Below are 20,618 nucleotides of genomic sequence, written 5' to 3'. Positions count from 1 at the left end.
TGCTTGAGCCTGGCAATAGCGGAGATCACCTCCTCAACCCGGATATCTCTGTCTAAGTGGTCCGCCTGTACCGGCTCTAGGGAGGGCAAGTCAACCGAGCCCAAATATGCATCCAGGGCCTCCTCACTCGGGGGAGTCCCTGAATAAAGATCTTCATAAAACCCGCGGAAGACAGCCGCAATCTGCGCGTCATCAGTCTCCAGTCGCCCCGATGGGTCAGTGATGCCTTTGACAAGCTGAGATTGCCTCGCCGCTCGGAGCCTATTTGCCAATAACCGGCCACACCGGTCCCCACCGGTGTAAAAGGTGTGCCGCAGCCGTAACGCTGCATACTCGGCCCGGTCGAAATCCAGGGCTGTCAGAAGCTTTCGGGCCTCCTTGAGCTGCCGCCAAATTCGGGGAGCCCCCGTCCTGCGGTGGATCTGTTCCAGCTCTCTCACCCGATCTGTAAGTTCCTCCCGTTTGGCCTGCCGCGCCCTATTCTCCGCCGATGAGATCGCAATGAATTCCCCTCTGACAACCGCCTTCAAGGCCGCCCACTGCGTAGCCCGACTAGTGTCAGTGTTGTCATTATGAGACTGAAATTCTTTAATCACCGTCTCAATGCGAGCCACTACCTCCTTCCTGTGCAACAGCGTGTCACGAAGGCGCCACGTCCGAGGGCGAGGGGCCGTCGGAGGCATATCAAGCAGAACCTCAACCGGAGCATGGTCCGACAGGGAGATCACCCCCATCTCCGCTCCCGAGACCAGCGTCTTTACTGGGGATGTAACCAAAAGGTAGTCCAACCGTGCATACGTCTTGTGCGCGTGGGAGAAATATGAATAATCCCTATCATTCGGGTGTAGCTGTCTCCATAAGTCAAGGAGGTCCACCTCCGCGAGCTGGGCTCTGCGGTCCGCAGAGAGTTCCCCGACCTGGGGGGAGCGCTGCGCCGACCTATCTAGTGCGGAGTCAAAGACAATATTAAAGTCCCCCCCGAGTATGATATGCCTATCTTGCGTAGCAGAGACCTCTTCGATCGCAGCCTGCAGAAAGCGGTCCTGCCGCTCATTGGGACCGTATAAGGACCCGATTGTAAACGGAAGACCCCCTATCCCAAACCGATAAGCCAGCAGTCGACCCTTTTGTTCAGTGAATTTGTGAAGAATTTCCCCTTTGAAGTGGCGCGCCACCAGAATCGCCACCCCGGCCGTTTTAGTGGTGCAAGAGGAAAAAAATTGTGTAGGAAACTTGTGGGACTTGAGTCTGTGTGTGTGTCCTGTGAAAGCAAGTGCGTCTCCTGTAAGAGACAAATGTCTGCCTGTGTGTTCTCTAAGAGCGAGAGGACTGCCCGCCTCTTGACAGGATTATTCAAACCCCGAACATTCAGGGTCACCACCTTACATGTGGTGGGAGGCATGGACAACAGCGGAGCAAAAAGCAGCAAGGTCCCCCGTCAGCCAAAGTGGGAGGACAAAGGCCAAGCACGGCACAGGGCGCCGTAGAGCATAAAGCAACACACAGGGGCATGAGAAGCAGTCCGCGCCATGCAAACCAGTGAGCACACCATCCTGCCACCTACCCACCGCCCTCTAAATGCATCGCACCAAATGCCCCCCGCCCCTCCCAGTCACACAGAAGCCACGAAGACAAGCCAAGCCATAGGCGCTGTAGCTCAGAGGAAGCAACCCAAAAAGTACGGACACTGCCAGAGAAACCAGAAACCTCAGGGTGCACTGGACGACCCCCCTTCCCCATTGCCAACTCCCGGATCCCCCCCTCCTTCCCCAACCCCCCCAACTCCCCTGAACCCCCTCAACTGAACCCCGGTCTCCCCACCCATCCTCCTTCATCCTGTCCCCTCCCACAACTGAGACCAGATCAACAACTTCAAACACCCCTCCCTCCTCCCCCCCAAAAAACTGTAGATCCATTGTCCCAGTCCGGTCCTTATCGGACAAGCCTGCGGAAAGTCAGAAAAAGTGGACGTCCAGCCACCACGCACCCCTCCGCTCCCCCCACCCCCCCCAGAACCCTCAAACCTGCAGCTCCATCATGTCGATCTCCCCCCGGAGTTCACTTAAGCTGTGAGCGCCACCTCCGATGCATTGGCAGTTCCATGTTCGTCCTGCACTGCAAGGCCCGACTCTGCCCGGGCCGTGGGAGAACCCGGCTCCGTCATGGGAGCAGTCGATCGTCGGCCGGGGATTGTCTGTCATCCGTCCCTGGTGATACGGCTCCTGTGCGGCGTGTGAGCTCTGTCCTCAGTGGCAGTAATCCCCAACACACCACACGTATCCTGAAGCGAACGCAGCTGGTGCAAGGTCCCATTCCACCTAAAGATGAGCCGGAAGGGATGTCCCCAGGAATACTGAATGCCATGCTCCCTGAGAAAGTCGGTCGCAATTTTAAAAGCTTTGCGCTTCTGCAGAGTGGACGCCACCAGGTCCTGATAGAGCGCTACCCGGTGGCCTCTGAACTCCAGGGATGGTCTCCTCCGAGCTTCCCTCAGGATTCGTTCCTTCAAGGGGTAGTCCGGCAAGAAAGCCAAGATGTCGGGCGGAGGCGCAGAGTTCCGGCGTTGCAGGCCCACCCTGTGTGCTCTGTCAATTCGGATAGTGAAATCAGCCGGTTCCCCCAGCACCTCTCTGAACAGCTCGCCGAGGTAGGCCGCCACATCCTCCCCCTCTTCTCGGGACGGAATGCCCCGAACGCAGATGTTGTTTCTCCTGGAGCGATTTTCGAGGTCCTCCGTGTGCGATTGCAGGTCAAGGTGCTGTTCCCGGAGTTGGATGACCTCCTGCTGCAATTGCGTGATTTCCTCGTCCCTGGCATGGCCCGCGTCTTCCACCGTGGATACTCTGTCCCCCAAACCGTCCACTTCCCTCCGTATCTCTCGGACCTCACCCGCGACCTCCTGTTTGAGCGTCTGAAAGTCGTCCCTCAATGAGCTGAAGAGGGACTCCAGGAAGGACCTCGTGACCGGGGGTTCTCCTCCATTCGCTCCCTGGGCGGTACTCGGGTGGGGTGGGGATGGCTGACCTCGGTCTTGTCTCGCAGCGTTCCGGTGCAACATCTCCGGCAACGTGCGATCTCCCTTCCGATTCCCTTTGTTATTCGACATGCTAGCCACCGCTACGTCCCTCTTGGAAGCTCTGCAATTCACCCTGGAAGCAACGTAGGAGCCGGGCTGATGATCTGCCACACCGTCCCCAAATGGCCTATGGGGCCGGGATGCCCCACTGATCAGCGATCTGCTGGCCACTGTCCATTCCCCTAGCTCCACTCCGTCTGGCAGCGCACCCTCCTCACACGCCACAAGCCCCGCGGCCTCGGGCTCGGCGTCACCAGTGCCAATGTGGGATCTCCCTCCAGGCCGGGTCTCAACGGGCCTTCGGGGACCACGTGGGGGCTGCGACAACGCCCAGTCTATCTCCACCTTGCCCCACAGTCAGACCCAAGATGCCACCAAGGGGGTCCGGTCCAGTGCCAGGCCGGTGGTCAGGTGCAGTGGAAGCCCGAGACTCGATAGCCCTGCCCCCAGGCCCCCGCGGTTCCAGGGGATGTCGATTGTAACTCTCCTCCCCAGGGGCCCTCCGTCGCCGGACTCACCGCAGGGTCTCCGTCGGTCAGGGGATCCGCTCCAAGCCCCACAGTCTCGACCGGCAGGCCGGCAGCACACTGCTACGCAGCGCCCTCGAGGCCCGGGGCACAGGCCAAAAGCCCCGACCTCGCGTAGCAGGGGGCCCCCCCGAGACCGGCTCCTCCTTTCCGGCTCCTCCGCTCCAGCTGATCCACGCTCCGGGAGGGCGCCGCTGGGCTAGGCAGGACCATCCAGGCCCGGCCGGTAAAACCCACAGTCCGTCACCGCTCGCCTAGAGTCCGCTAGGGTAGGCGAGGCCCAGGACTCAGGCCCGAGCCCCGGCCCTGCGCGAAGACCGATGCCGGCCCGACGTCGGACTCTCTGCGGCCCCGGATCAGGCAACCCCGGTGCCGACCCCCACAGCAACGAGGAGCGCAGCGGTCCGGGATAGGCGGGCAATGCAGGAACGCAGCTGCTATCACCAGGGCCGGGCGGGGTCCGCCTATCCGCCGGGCCGTGTGCTGGGCCCCACTCGGTCTCCACAGCGGTGCCGCCTCCGGAGGCCGTCCCACGTTCCGGGGTCCGCCAGCAAACGTTTGATTGCTCCTCCGTGGCACCACTCCCCTGCACCCTGAATCGCGGTGTCCCGGGGGGAGAATCCGTGCCTTCAGAGCAGGATCAGGGTTCAGGGACGGCGGAGCTCACGGTGAGTGCGACCACTCAGTCCGCCATCTTGGCCACGCCCCCGAATTACAGGTTTTAAATGCAGTGACCATAGATATAGGACAAAACATGTGAATTAACCTCGGCACTCCAATCAGTTCAATATTGATTCCTAAATAATTCTCCATGTAAGTCAATTTGGACAAACCAGCAAACATAATTTTTTTTACCTGCTGTTCAATTTAATATACATATGAAACAAACAGCTTTGACCATATATTTGGAAGCCATAACATTGTATTACATAGATGCAGGGCTTAATACAATGATCCTCTTGTCAGACGTTGAACCGGCAGCCAACACGTGTTTCGTTACAGAGTAACTTTTCCAAGGCTTCAATAAATAATGGATAAGTACCAGAAGTATTCCATGGACTTTCAAGGTCTTCCAGTGAAAATGATCAGTCCGTATTCAAAATAATATTTTTTCCCGGAACGGAAATTCCGCCCCACAGTTTCACTTGGATTCTATACTAGTAATAAATTAGTAGGCGAAAAACATAGGGCTATGATATGCTCCTGTCCATAAGCATTCCGCCGTGTATCGAGGCCGTTCAGAGTAAGTCAGCAACCTTGCTGACTTACTCGGATTGGCCTTGATACATGTTCCGGGAAAAAATATTATTTTGAATAGGGACTGATCATTTTCACTGGAAGACCTTGAAAGTCTATGGAATACTTCTGGAACTTATCCATTATTTATTGAAGCCTTGAAAAAGTTACTCTGTAACGAAACACGTGTTGGTTGCCGGTCCAACACGTGCTAATTCCACTATTGCTACAGCATCAACCACTGCATTGGCACGTGAAGTCCCACTTCTTGACTTCTGCCAGGCGGCCATGTGGGCATCCTTGCACACGTTCGCCAGACATTACTGCCTGATCAGCCAAGTCCAGAGGGACAGCTATTTTGCCCGTTTTTTCCTACAGGACTTTCTGGCGTGAACTTAGTTCGCAGCCCTTCCTCCGGGTATGGTATTGCTGGTAACTAGCTGTCTTTCAGATAAACAAGTTACTTATCTTTGGTAACGAAGTATCTGTAAGAGACATAGGTAAGTTATAGATTCCTTACTGCAACACTGATCCTCCCCTGCTCTGCGAACTGATTTCAAGGGATAGGGACTCCTTTACAGGTCCCTTGTTGTAGCGCACCAGTGGTCAGTGTCTTTCATGACTCTGCGCTTCTGGTGTGAAAATTCGTGTCAGAACTGATGTCAGCACGCAGGGGCGGCATCTAAGTAGGCACTGCAACATCATCCCAGCGCCAACGACTCCTACGACGAATGCGGAATTGACCGACGCCACCCACTGTCGCACAGGGGTACTGCTAAGAAAAATTTCTCCGGATCCAGTCTGACCCCTGGGGTAATTCTAAGGTAAGGAATCTCTAACAAACCTATTTCTCTTACAGATACATCGTTACCGAAGGTAAGTAACTTGTTCTTCACACCAAATTCCTCCTGTGTGTTTTCACGCTGCACCGAGCCTACCCACACAGATGGTCCTTGATTTATGAGCTCTCTAATGCCACCATCCTGGTCGGCTGACCACACTACACCACAGCACCTGCTGTTGTCGCCTTCAAGGAGCCACATGCTGCGGGAGCCCATGATCGCCTGAAAAGTAAACAAGTGAGTGCTTCCACAAATAACAGTACGCTCAACTATATATGAAATGAATAATAGAAAAGTGTACAGACTTAGTATGGGTTAAAGGAAAAACTTTGCAGCAGTGAAAACCTATAAATCTGTTTCAATTAATGTCTGTAGAATCTTCCATCTTATTTCTTGGAAAATAATTAAAGGGGTGAATATTCTATGGACTGCTAAATATTCCCAATCAGTCCACCTTCGCTGTGCAAAAATTAAAACACTCTCTCTCATTTCAAATTTATAGAAACTCCGATTCTTGGGTTAATCTCTAATATTCACTGACCATTGCTGTTTAATGTAGACATTGTCTTGTTTCTTCTTACCCTATTAGAGTGTACCTTAGGCGAGGCAGGAGTAAATGCGGAAAGAATCTGTAGTTCTGGCGACGTCCACACTGCATCTTATTTTTTTTACTCCATCTGCAAAAAAGAATTTCGAGGTCAGGGCGAAGAAAAAAAGGCTTACCCAGCTGACCCAATTTAGCAGTATGATCAGATTATACACTGCACTTTACATTTAAAGAAAGCAGGATTTGTTAGTCATTACGATCAAGGACTTGTGTCAAATATTCGAGTTTAACAAACATTAGTGACCTCTGAATACTATGATTTAGTTCTTTGGTACAATTTCTATTTTAGTCTAGCTATGCAATTTACTTCGGGAGAAGGGTTTGTGAATTGTGTCGAAGATTCTCTTTTAAAAAGATGTGTAGAATTTTGAAGTAATTTTGTAATGATTTTTATTAATCAACAAATGAAGATATTTTATTTTTTTACCATGGAAACAGTTACTTATCTTGTACTGGAGCTGTGAATAAAGGCAACTTTGAGGACGTTACTTAAGGACTTTCATGGAAGTAGTAGAAATGAAATGAATTGAAAGACATTTATAAAGCGCATGGCTACCCGTAGGCCTCCCAGCGCTAAGAAGAGTGCGTACAGGTAAGAACTAATTATCTGGCTGGGAATAGATGAGTCTTCAACATTTTTCGGAAAGAAAGATGATATTTCGTCAACCGAATATGTTCCGGAAGGTCATTCCATTTCTTGGAGGCAACATAAGAAAAACGTCGTCCTCCACTTCCGGCCCTCTTGATTTTTGGTACTAAGGCCATGCGTTTATTTTCAGACCGGAGAACTCTTTTAGGACAATATGGGGAGACCATCTGATGAAATATTGGGGGACCATTGGAGGTTAAAATCTTGTGCGCAATGCAGAGATATTTAAATTGAATTCTCTCAGCAATTGGGAGCCAGTGGAGATGATTCAACGCTTTCCTCACTGATTCTCTCAGAGGAATATGCAGAAGCATTCTTGCTGCACAATTCTGAACCTTCTGAAGAAGGTTTATAGTGTACTGCGGAGCTCCGAGATAAAGTGCATTTGCGTAGTCCAGGCGTGACATTATCAACGCCTGGAGAAGCAGCTTCTTCGCATAGAAGGGTAAAAGAGGAAGAATTTTTCTCACCATTCTCATCATTCCAAAGCAGCACCTGGCCACTTTCTTTGCCTGGAGCCTCATGTTAAGTTTGTCATCAAGCCAAACACCTAGACTCTTTATATGGTCTTTGGATGTGGGCAGATTCCCCATGCAGTTGGGCCAGTTGAATGAAAGACCAGGTTGCCAAGTTTTGCCCACTATCATAAGGTCCGTTTTTTCTCCATTCAATTGTAGGAAGGAGCCTTTCATTCAGGCTGAGATTTCCTCAAGGCACCTAGGAAGCTGGTGCACACTATCTCCCGATTGATTAAGAACGTGATTGAATGTTATGAACTGCCAATTTCTTCCAAGTTTTCATGGGAAATGTAGTTTTATGGGAGTGTTTCATTGTTTAACTGCTGTTGTTAAAAAATATGTAAAGGAAGAAGGCATAATCCTCACCTCCGGATCTGACATAGGAGTTCATTTTTTTGTGTGAGTTTGAGCAAGAATCATAACTTACTTTTAACTGTGTTTTTTCATTGTATATATAATACACGCATACACACGCACATTCCATGGAAGTGAAAATATATGTGACCCAGTAAGACATTATTTAGAGGAACTGTACTAATGAACGTGCTTTTACACATTTGTTACTAAAGTGCAAAGGTCAAGTTAGAGTTTATTAGCACAGTGCAGCAAATTTAACACGAGAAAAAACACTTATTACTTTCTCAGATTGTATGGAAGAAATATTTTATACAGAGAAGCAACTCTGTTAATAGTCACAGTATCTATTTTTTAAAAACAGTTTTTATTGTTTTTAATATCTGCGTATACATGGAAAAAGTATACACTAACACATTCTGTGTTGGCACCTTTGTATATTTCTCAGTTTCGTGGCAGTTCAAGCTACTGCACAGCTGGTTTCTCTCATGGTTCTGTCTCCTGCATTGTAGTGTCCCAAAGTCCACATGTGTGTGGATCATGCATGTTGCTCCTGCCATCGAATGCTAGCAAAGATAATTGCAAACTAACGTGTTAACAGTTAAGTAACCTGTGAAAATACCCCCGCACTCCCACCCCGAACCACCATGCTTATCCCCTTCTGGCCCTCATGTGCTTAGAAAAGCCAGATTGAGCATATGTCTTGTTTCCCCCCACAAGCTAACTTCAGTGTTTTCCGCAGTCATACAGAGTAGCAGTGTCTGCTCTTGTCTCATCCCACTAGCTGTACTCCTGGTCCGTGAGGAGATTGTGTTCAGCCCAGCGGTTCAGTAAAAAGCTGGACAAGGTCTTCCCACTGGTCTACAATAGGGTATTTTCGCAGTACTAATCTTTTCTCTGTGCGAAGGGTTATGCCCTCGGCCACAGCCCATTTCCTCACCTCCTCCTCCTAGGCGGGCCTCCAGGAGATTTCCAATGCCTTATAGTCACAATGTGTCCAAAGTGGTATTTTACCTTCCTGCACAAATGTAACCTCTTGCATCTGGTTTTGGGTAAGTATCTTTTGTTAAAACAAATACACACAAAAAATGCCATGGTATAAACCTTATATGCAGATGCACAAAGCTTATTATCATTATAAGGAAGATTAGAGGCATCATGATTCCCTTGAGGCTGTGTCCCTCCTCACAATGGTAATAGCAGATCGCACTCTGCATATCTGTGTTCTTCTCTTCAGTAATCACTGGTATGTTATGCAACTGGGCACTTGGTTACTACGTAAAGTGCCCTTAAATTGTGTGAGCACTACAGAAACTACCACTGTGATATACCATTGTGTTAGTCCTGCTCATCCCCAACCTCATTCACTTATTTCCTCCTTTACTCTGACACCTATTGTTCCTTCCCTTACGTCTCAGCCCTTTAAAACAGCTTAAGGACGAAAGAGAGCACTATACAAAAATTGACTTGATGTAACTCTTGATTCAATACTAATATGATGTTTTGTTTTTTAGGCTGGCGCCTCTATGATGGATCCCAACCATTTCCTTATGATAATGCTTAGTCGCTTTGAGCTTTATGAAATATTTAGTACTCCAGATTATGGAAAGAGGTTTAATTCTGAAAATACCAACAAGGTAATGTAAATTGTCTCCAAAGTAGTTGTTTACGTTCAACGTTAACTGTTGAATTTGTATGCTTAGTGTTTTGTTTAGTGCTCAAATAAATGAGGTTAATAGCAACAAGAACACAATATAAATGTCATAATCATTTTGGGTGAGTGAGATAGTCTTGCTGTTATGATAAATGATAACGAATAACTTATACGCTCATCGTATATACATAACTTACAGCAAAAGGTGTTGGAGAGCTAGCGTTATGCATGTATGATGAGGGAGCAGTGAGAGATTAATCACGACTTTCCTCTTGCTTAAAATGTTGTGTATTAACTTCTGTCTTGAATGTGGTGAGTGAATAGTTAGAACACAGGCTAGCTAAGAGCAACTTCTATTAAAGTGGTCCAAGTAGGTTGAGTTATTGGAACATCAGAGCGGTCCAGTGCGGTCTGGGAGTGACAATTTTTTTTTTTTTAGCTTTGTTGAGCGAAGGTGGCTAGAAAAGTGTTATAAATTGGATAAGTATTGGTCAAGGACGTGAGGCATAGTTGATAGGGATAAGATTTAAATAGTCTTGAAAACAGGGAATAGCAGATTGAATGTAACTCTAGTTGACGAGGTAATTGGTAAAGGCATGTCACTTGAGATTATGGAGTGTCCTAGTGGCAATGTTTAGTACCTTGAGAATCCTACTAGTAGTCTGTTGCAGACATCCATTATCATAATAGCTGATGCTGAGATCAATGAATTGGCTCCAAGTAAGGAAATGTTTTGCAAATGTTTAGTCCTTGGTACCTAGCAGCTGTGGGATTTACGAAGGAATCCAACTGTTTGTTTAGGCTGAAATGTACACCACAGTCTCAATTTGTAGCTTTTGGCATAAGAGAGTTGTTATATGGTCGGGACGGGAAGTGAAGTATTTGTAAGAGATATATGAGACTAGTTTGCTGTATTTTCTGTTTTAAATACTTTCAGCATGAAGATGCAAAATGCCTTCCTTTATTGTATAACTGTGGTAGACAGAAACATCTGTTTGTAGATGGGTTTGAGTGCTAGAAAAAAAGACTTTATCACCTGCCTAGGAAATTAAAAAGAAGTGAAAGCATAAGATAATTTCACCTACTAATGTTGTGTGTAAGGAGATGAACAGGAGGCCCAGGACTGAATCCTCGTGAGCTGCCAACAGGCAGAATAGTTGTCGAAGATTAATGGGCAGCATGAAACTAAGAGACAGATTAAAAACATAACAATATGCCAATAAAACTCGTTGAGTTGCGCCAAAAATAATATAGGGCGAGAAAGCAAAAGACACACAAATGATGGACGGATGAGGAACAAATCAAAACATTCACCCCCAGTCAAGAGATCTGGGTTAAATCAATCATTCTTTTGCTCACCATGCCACCCCAGTTTAGACCTGACCATATGCAAATCAGTCTTGACCCTGTTCCTTATGTGTACAGTCCAGCCCGAACTGCCAAGCCAGGTCCTCCCTGCACCGGAAACAAGCATCCTAGGACCGGTTTCGGTGTTTCACCCATCTTCAGCCAGGATAGCTTGATTCCAGTGGCACAGTGAGCCCAGGACCCACGGCCCAGGGCCAAATTAATATACACATACAAAATTAATATACACATAAAAAATGATTTAAGTTCCCTATACTACTTAAGTTTAAAAATGGTGCAAGGAACGATTTGTGCAGCATTGACTTAAAGTGCTATTGTGCTTTCCCCATCAGTCTATTTCCTACAAATTTTTCTCATTGAAGTAATTTTACTAGGTTACAATTAAGCTGTGGGTCATTCGGGTTGAGACATCTTAATATTGCATACAACTTAGAGATGTATGGGGAAAAACAACTATGTACAGGCCAACACGATCAATTATATTTTGACTGTTTGACTGATTAAAGAGGATTTTAGTAGTGAAACAGTTGCATTCAAGACATGGATTTTGGGGGTGATTTTAGGGATTTGGAGTGGGGGCAAAGTGGAACGCAACAGTAGTTATAGGGGCTTAATGACCATCATTTTTTATATGGTAGTGTTATGATTCATCCTAATTTTAAACACTGAAAGGAAGTGCCTGAGCTGAGCGAGATGTTAAAGAGTGTGGGTAAGTAAAATAGACGGTGTAGGAGGGTGGATACCCGACTATGGTTACCCCAGATTTTTTGCCTTGTGTTTAGCTGGTTTTCGACTTAGTTGGCCTGGGACCCTGCTAATCAGGGCCCCAGGCTATCTGCTCTCTCTTTAAAATGGACTCCATGTACCCTAGGTGCATAACTAATTGGATATTGGGTCACCTTATCAGCCCCTGTACAGTGTACAGTGTACTATAGGTACCCAGGGCATAGGTGCATCCAAGGCCTACCAGGGGCTACAGCATATCTTTTGCCACTCCTGGCTGGCCATCCAAACTGACACAACTGGCTGATCACTCAGCTGGGGCAAGGTCGTGTAATCACCCCTTGCTTAGATATAGTATACCTATATCTAAACCTATATCTGGACACATATACACCTATAAGTCACTCCTATGGCAGGCCTTAACAATCCTGGAGGCAGAGTGCTTGGTTTTATGTGAGATGGTGCTCTAGCATGAGCTGAGCCGGTCTGCAGCTTTCGGAACCATGTCCTTATAGCTGTTCTGGGATATTGCCATACCATATACTCTTAAGTGCATTATAATCCTCGCGGTTATTGCTAACTTGGGTTTGGCTTTATCAAAACATGTCGTGTAAGGTGTCATACACTTTGGAATACTACCCCCTCGCCAGTTCTGGCGACGGGGGTAGCATTCCACCCTTCTAGAGGGCTAAGACATGTGGGTAACAGTAAAAGCGGTTAAAACTCACCAGAGCCTCAGCATCACAAAATGTATGCTGCTGCCACAGACACAAGTCTGACCTCCTGCTGCTGACCGAAACTCTGGCAGGGGAGGCCTGGACAAAAGGTTTCCTGTCACAGGGAGGTGTTACACCACCCCAGACAGGAGATAGTGGATTGAGGCAGGCAGGGCGAGTGAAACTAGACACTGCCTGGGGGCACAAGGCTCCTCATGCATAGCCCAGTTCAAACCGGTGCTGGGCCACTCCAGCCCCAGCTCTGGCGCGAAACTGGACAAAGGGAAAGGGGTGTAACCACCCACTTCCTGGGTCCCACCCATGGGAGGGACCTAGCAGGTTATCCAGCCCCTTGATTTGGAATAAAGGTAGGAGCTGTGCCCATAGACTTTAGATAATCCTGACTGAAACTTTGATACAGAACTCTGGACCCTTCGACATCCCACTCTACGTGGAAGACTGAAGAATCTCCCTTGTGGTCAAGGAGTGACCTTCCTGTGCAAACAGGCACCATCCAGCGCCCAACGGTTTGCTTTGTTGCAGCTCCAGCCGGAGCTCGAGCGACCGAGATCGACAAGAACCAGATTCCCAGACATCCAACAGCCCGATCCACAGCCACAGCAAAGCTGATACCCGTGGAGGCGACGTGAGACGTGGGACCGGCCATCTTGAAAAGACTGCGAAGTGCTGACCGTGCAGCTGCTGAGGCATCCTCGAAGCTGTGCATTGGGGTTTGAGAAGCCCCAGCCCCGAGCAGCTCGTGCACCGAAGATCACCCCTCCACACTCACCGAGTGCTGCGTGGGGCCCTTTTGCATTTTCCTGCTCGACGCGTCTGTCCGGTCACTTGCCCGTTGGCTAGTGGCCTCTACGACGACGATTCTTTAAAACTACTCTGCTAGTTTGGTTGCTCCAGACTGGCCCTCGCTCCCCTGAAAAGGAGCAACCTCTCTGACCTTGCTGGTCCGAGTAAGAAGCGATCTTCAATTCCTGCGTGGGTTGCATTTGCCAAGGCCTGTTGACTCCGATCCGGAACCCAACACCGCCGACAGCGTGAGCCTTCGTGGGACAGCTCGTGATCCACTCCTGGTCCTCCTCGATGCCCCAGAGTCCACGTGGCAGCAGAGACAAGCTTCTCGACAACCACCTGATTGCGCCCGACATCGCCTGGTTCCTTCCTGGTCACTGGCTAGTGACCCAGACTCTGTCCCCTCTACTTTCAGGTACTCTACATCTTCGATCCACCCTTGGATCCAACCGGACTCTTCTCTCCTGGCCGCCTGCAGCATTTTCATCTCCAGGCTCGATAGATCTCCACGACGAAACCCGACACACTTTGGCACCTATGCACCCGCTTCCTGTGGGTGAGGTAACGATACAACACAGGTGCTCCTGTAGTGGTTTACACCTCTAGTGTCCTAGTTTTAAGTGGCTAAGTTCTAGTCCAGTCGGAAGACTTCCAAAGCAGTAACTTTATAACTTTTACGCACCATTGACTTTGCATTGGTGCATGCGTGTGCTTTTAGCGCTGCACCCGAATCCCGCGGGCTACTCCCGTCCTAACTAGAGTTAGTCCAGTGTAGTCCCAGAGATTCCCAAGGCCCTAGGCCTTACCATTGTTCGTAAAGTGATTCTTATATCACTTATTTAGTATATGGTTTAAGTGGCCACCGGGCCTATCCATAATTGTGCAACTTTTGTATGTTTAACTGTGCTTTTGTTTAAACGCTTGTGCCTCTGCACTCATAAAGAGTACAGAGCATTATTCTAGTAATAAATACATATATTTTTGTAATATATATCTTGTGTGGTGTCCTTTCATTTGATATTACAGGATTGCATATGGTAAAACAGCTGGCTTCACATGCCCTCTTGAGTTAAGCCTAAGACTGCTTAGGTCCATGCTACCCCTAGGATAGCTTGTCTATAAGGTTGACTTACAACCACCACCATAAGGGCTGTTTGGACTGATACAAGGTCCTCACTAGAATAGTGAACATCATACATCAGGCCAACTTCTCACAGACGGGTAGTGTTTTAACTGTTAGAGTATATAAACGAAACTGTGTAGAGGCAGGATTGGTAGTTTTAATTTGGTAGCCACTTAACTCAAAATCCATGCTAAAAGACTGATGGCTTCGCGGTATTCGTGAAAGGCACAGTGCAGAAGGAGTAAGAAAAGTATGGGGTGACGTAGGAGACCATGAGAAGGATGAATGTGCCGGGGACAGAAGTGAGTTTGCAATGGATTGATTGGGGATGTGAACGTGAAGACGTAAGCCATAAAAGTAGTCAGACTTAACTGTGTACTTTCAAGGTAACTTGTACTCTTCCATGTGGTCAGTTAAATTGGCTTTGTGCCATTTGTGGAGGAGGGGAAACATTTTGGTTTTAAAAGAATCGGCGCTGACTGTAGAACATTTGGGAGCATTTTAAGCATGATGAAAGGAGAAGTGCCTGCCTCAGAGAACAGAGCATCTATCCTCTTGAAGGAATGTCATCAAATGCTTTAGGCACCTTCTCTTACAGCACGCTATATTTCATCTATCCTGGAAATTATGGCCTTGTGCATTTACCTAGTTCCCATTGCGTGCCTCTTCATGAGACTTCTCTGATAGTACATGGAAGACTAGTGGGTTCAATACAAAGGCAGATGGGAAAACAGTCTGATACTTACTGCGCAGATAAAAGAATATCTCAAATGAGTCAGAAACAAAAAAACCCTGAAAGGATTTTCTTGTCACCAGAGCCTTCTACTTCAGCCCGCTATGACGCTTTCCTGACAGGCTGGAGGATGGGAGAGCCCATCTCTAGAAAATTAGAATAGATTTTTTTTTATAAACATGCAGAAACCGAAGACTGCACATCTAACATTGAAGAGGTTGTTGATTCAAAATATACATACAAAAACCCAACCAGCCTTTTTATTCTTAAAAAATTTATCTTCAATCATTGCTAATCCACTGTTATTTTAAAAAATATTTTTATTTAATTTCGTTTGCTTACGTTATTTATGAAATTTCATAACAATAACATGAACACACTTCATTCATATGTATTTTCAAATTGGATTTTTTTTTCAAAATTAAATAAAGATACTGTTTTTCATAATAACAATTACATCAAGCTCCAAAAAATTGATAAAACAGACCCACAAACGCCAACTAATCTCACATTAATACCAAGGATTCAATCATACATACTCCAAGCATTACTTCCAAATCCCTGGGTGTCTTCATAAAAACACAATGCAGAGACCTCTTTTTGGTCTTCCATTAATATGTCTTTGCCAGGGTGTTTAACACATGGTCAACGCTTGTTTCGAGTGCCTTGATAATTTCAGAACCACCTTCTTCACGACCCCTTCTTAAGTAATTCGTTTTATATGAACATATGGGGTTTGGGTGGAAGTCCTGCTCTAAATATCTGTATCCGGCATGTCTCATTATTTATTTGCTAATTCCAGACATTATATTCGATGTTCACAACCTTCTTTTGAATACAGGATAATTTTGACCTTGTGACTAGTGGTGTGATTACATATAGACTCTATACGGCACACTCCAATATACACCTATGTCCTTTCCTAGGCCAATGGCAGGAGCAATATATAGATACATGCAATACATCTTGGAACTTAGCACCTTTTAAAATGCCATTGCCAAAACTTGTTACTGGTCAATGGATGTGTCGCTCGTTGACTCCTACCATTGCGCTCCGGGTCCTGTGCCTGGATTGCTTGGACACGACCTGGATCATCGTGTATAGATTGGGGCGCCTCATCCTATCGAAAGGCTCCCCTGTGTTACTCCCCATTCATTGGTTGTTCCCTCATTGCGTTGGACCAACTGCCTTCTCCACACCTGGCCTCCTCCGAGGACATCTTGGCTCCAGGTAGTAGCTAGAGAGATTGACTAGGTTGAAGGAACTCTTCCAAGACATTTCAGAAGCGAGTTAAGAGACTCCGTGATTTGAGACCTGTGTATGAACTTCCTGAGTGTCTGCTAAACTCTCCCTTGTTTACATCGAACTCCTAATTAAAATTGCTACACATTCCCACCTGCTTCCAGAGGACTCAGACTAAGTGCAGCTTTGGCCCTGTGCGGCCCAGTCTCGGGAGATGGGGTTCGTTATCTTCCATTCAGGGGTATAGGACAATTGGGGTGAACTAGAAGGTGAAGGGAGGCTTGGGCCACGAAGTTTGCAAAGGGTGAACCCTTGACCACATGGGTACCAGTGGCACCGCATTAGGGTGCTGAGTGCGTATGTGCGTGTGAGAGCGTGTCTGTTGGAGCCCCTTCTTAGCCTCCGGGGCCAGAAGGCGCACCGGTAGGGTTAGGCCACCCAAATATGAGGCACATGGCTTCATAAAGCCAGTTTTCATTGGCTCCTGCAAATGCTGAAGGCCCAAGCGCTGGTTCCGAGGAACGAGGCCTAGAGTGCCAAGACTCCTCCGTCACACTGGCCAACAGATGTGCTGAGAACGGGGCTTCTTACCTGACGGACTTGACGACTTCCAGTGGGAGTATGAACATTCGGGACTCCCAGAGCGGTGTCCGGACCTTCCTCTCGACCGGGACCATGAACGAGACCTCCAGGGAGAACGATGCGGTGCCGAGCACCGGGCCACAAGCAGCTTTAGGAACCGCTCCCTTAAAGCTTTCGGAGCCAGGAAACGGAAATGGGCCTTGGCTCATAACCAGTCAGGCTAAACCAAATAAACTCTAAATAACAATATGTGTGCCAGGACTGATAGTTTCTTTGAAAAATGCAATTTGATAATGATCTTCATGAATAAAACATAAACATCTGCTTAGACATTTGCATCATTTAATGATATAACTCAATCTTTTCTTTTTAAACTTTTAGAAGAGAAATATTTACTGGGTGAGAAAACACTTTATACACTAAATTCTATATACAAATATATACAAATTATACAAGACATTTACAATTTAAACAAATTGCACTTACACCACATCCACACCTCTTTCGAACTTTACACACACACTACACAATTGTCCCTAGGGGCACCACAGTCCAAGTGAAGAAAAATCCAAATGAAACAAAAATCACATTTCAATGATAGAAGTTAATTATAAAGCAACGTTTGTAGTGATTTTTCAATTTCTGTCTTGGGACTCCGTTGGACAGAAAGAATTGACTATTAGGCAATTTTGGAGAAGGAAGGAAAGTCCTGGCACACATATTGTTATTTAAAGCTTTCGGAGCCATGGCCCGGGAGTCAGAGAATGACTTTGGGTTGTGGTTGCGCTACAGGCACCAGAGACAAGCCAGGTGCCCATCCGCCACTGACATGGCACAGTTACATGCTCCTCACATCTTGAAACCAGAAGCTTCTTGGACATGAGGAAAAAACCTACACACCAAAAAAAGGGGCCAACAAAAAGTCGAAAAAGCCTGTCAAAAGTGACAGAGGGTGGCTCTCTTCACGGATCTGTGCTGCCTTCCTCAGAAAGAAAAGAACTTATGTCAGCGCACCTAGGTGGTGCTTATATAGGTGATGCAGACGTCACGACTTCACGCAAAGCCGACCAACGCCACCCACCGGTGCCAGGTGTATTGCTCGAAGATCAATCTTCCGTATCCTGTCTGATGCCTGGGAAATACAAAGGTAAGTAATCTGCAGCGAGATCATGCCTCTACCAGATAAGGTATTATCGAAGGTAAGTAACTTGTCTGTTGAAAATAAGTTTTTACATACATCCTATGTGAAGTCCGTTTTGTGTGATGCTCAGTGTATATGTCATGAGTGGCTGCTGTCCCTTTGTTTTACACATTTCCTCTGCAGTAGGCCAGACCACTTAGTGCCAAGCTACCCAAGGGTGAGACTGGTTATACAGTAAGTGTAATTACCTGCTCTTGACGGGATCAGCAGTTCTGCTTGGCTGGGGGCATCCCTTCATCCAACCAGACACTGCCAGTTCCAACATGCCCCCAGATCAACCCAAACTCTCCACATGAGTGCTCGAGAGGTCACTCAGAGCATGCAGGGTTCATACACTTGGAATAGAAGTGTGTCACTGTTAGCTTCTGGCGAGGGATTTTCGTTATACTTGCTGATATAACTGGTGGAAGAATAGAGATGCTTGGGTGTGTTCAACTTCGTGGCATTGGCAATATTATTAGCCGGTGGAAGAGTTGCCATACACTGGTACAGGCACCAATCACCCAAGACTGGCTAAAAGATGTAATAGTCTGTAACGAAAGGGCAGAAACGCACACATTCCTTCAGCATCCTTCCTCCAGGCCTAAATATGTTTAGGGGGAACACAGATTGCATTTAGCATCACAGACTCCCCACAACTCACTCAGACTCGACACAGTGTCATGTGATGCCTCACAATGCAGGTGGACCTCACATGCAATGCGGCATTTACTATTACCCAGTTGATGTTTAATACCATCTTTATAAGCAGCCATGTCGACAAGACTGGATTGGCGACAACTCTGTAGGTGTATTCTACTATATTATATTACTTGAAAATTATGTTTGTTCTTATCAATATGATGCAAGACAGATTGATGTGGAATGAAAGTTATAATCAATAAAAAAGAAACCCTGTAGACTGCCCTCAGAAACCGTTCAGAAAGTGTTCCCAGATACCCCATAAAGGGAATTGATTGTCGCTGTCGGGGGCATGATGATTACATTGCAAGATGTCATGCTTCTTATTTATGCTGTCTAATGTGGGGGAACGAGCCATGTTACCTCAAAGGTTTTGCACTGTTTTCTTGTGTTTAACAAAAATAGGAAATTCAATGAAAAGATTATACCCCCCAAAAAAGAAAGGGTGCCCACATGCAGAGTTTCTAGGATGCAGAATTTGGGACAGCGGTCAATGTAAGGAATCTGTAATTATGAATCCTTGTGAGAGGCGCAAGATGTAGACCTGGATAAGACATTTTAGAAAGAATGGGTGAATTCTTAGGTTGGATTTGTACCTCAACAGTGCCTTTAATGGAAATGTACCACAAAATTAGATTATGTTAAATGAGGTGTGTTGGTATGTGTGTGAGTAATCAGAATGGCACTATTTTGAAGTTTGTTGAACTTGCTTCTTAATTTGTGTTGACAATTTACGAATCTCAAGCCTTTTCCATTCCATGATGTCTGCTCCAAGAAATAAAATACCCATCCAAAGTATAACTTAACATGACTGATTCATTGCACTGATAGGTTTTTCTTTCAATGTTTCCATCAGGATCTTTTGCAGCAGACGAATACCCTTATTGAAGAAATGCTGCATCTTATTATAATGATTGTTGGTAAGAAAATTAACATTTAATTGCAATATATTTGTACAATTCGAAAAAGTGGATATTGGGATCCAGCTTAACAATACATTTCACTTAGCTAGATGTAGCCTTAGACTTTCTTTTGAGTTACAACTTTCATTACTGTCCCACATTTGAAAGGTTTCCTCCTTGCGCCAGATCTTACCTGATAAAATCCCTTCTGAACTCGAGGTTACAAAGTACTTATTAATACAAGCTCCATCTTCTCCAGTCATACATCCCAGCTTGTCTCAGGCAGTTAAACCTCCAGTTCAGCACCCATTTTGCTGTGTCTGTTGTCATTCCTTAATTCAGGTCGCATGAAATTCAGCACTTCTTGCTCTGGCCTGGAGCTAGGTCAGATCTGTGCTCTTTTATCCTGCTGCCCTGAGCTAGGAGACATCCTTCTATCCAACACCTTATTCTCCTGACGGGTACAATAGTTTTACCTCACCTGAGCCCCATCCTCTTGGCCAGTGCAAACTGTACACTTTTTCTCCAAGTATATACTATTGCTGTGCGTGGACAAAAACTGAACTCACTGTTGCACTTTCTTACAATGAGTGGCTAAAATTGTGTCATTATGCTCTGTTAGGAAGAGTTCCTACACTTAAAAGTTTGTATCTAGTCACCTCCTAAACATCCTGAAGCTCATGGAAAACGTAATGAAGTGCCATTTACCCATGTGAGTCTTATTTCAGAGAGTACGTTTAGATACATGTTAAAGTGTACTCCGCAGAAGTGGATTCTATTGATCAGCAGTTCTTTATCAGGAAAAGCCCTTAATATCTGACAGATTGAAAAGGCTCTCCAACATGATTTATCCCTCTGATATCTTGGACCAGAGTTAAAATTAGGATTGTTTGGACTATACATTGACAAAAGGCTGGAGATGCTGTCGTGGTTGGAACGCAACGTACAGTATTTCATGTATACAGTATACGTATTTCAAACTCAAAGTTAGCTTGAATAAAAAACTGAGAAGTGAAATAGCCAACGTCTGCAAGTATTTACATAAACAGATGCTTTCCTTGATGGTTGTTGAGCACA

General features: G+C 46.4%; 1 protein-coding gene across 2 annotated transcripts in view; it reads left to right on the top strand.

The window, feature by feature from the left end:
- Positions 1 to 20,618, top strand: part of UBR2 (ubiquitin protein ligase E3 component n-recognin 2) — a 1,610,484-nt gene that overhangs the window by 524,690 nt on the left and 1,065,176 nt on the right. For both annotated transcript variants that reach the window (XM_078649714.1, XM_078649715.1), the window contains exons 19-20: positions 9,324 to 9,446; positions 19,496 to 19,559. In XM_078649714.1, coding sequence (XP_078505840.1) covers positions 9,324 to 9,446; positions 19,496 to 19,559 — 187 coding nt within the window. The remainder of the gene's footprint in view (positions 1 to 9,323; positions 9,447 to 19,495; positions 19,560 to 20,618) is intronic.

The sequence above is a fragment of the Lissotriton helveticus genome, chromosome 6 (assembly GCF_964261635.1).
Source record: "Lissotriton helveticus chromosome 6, aLisHel1.1, whole genome shotgun sequence".
Classification (NCBI taxonomy): Eukaryota; Metazoa; Chordata; class Amphibia; order Caudata; family Salamandridae; genus Lissotriton; species Lissotriton helveticus.
The sequence above is the reverse complement of the archived record's forward strand: the minus strand, read 5'-3'. Positions and strand labels throughout refer to the sequence as shown.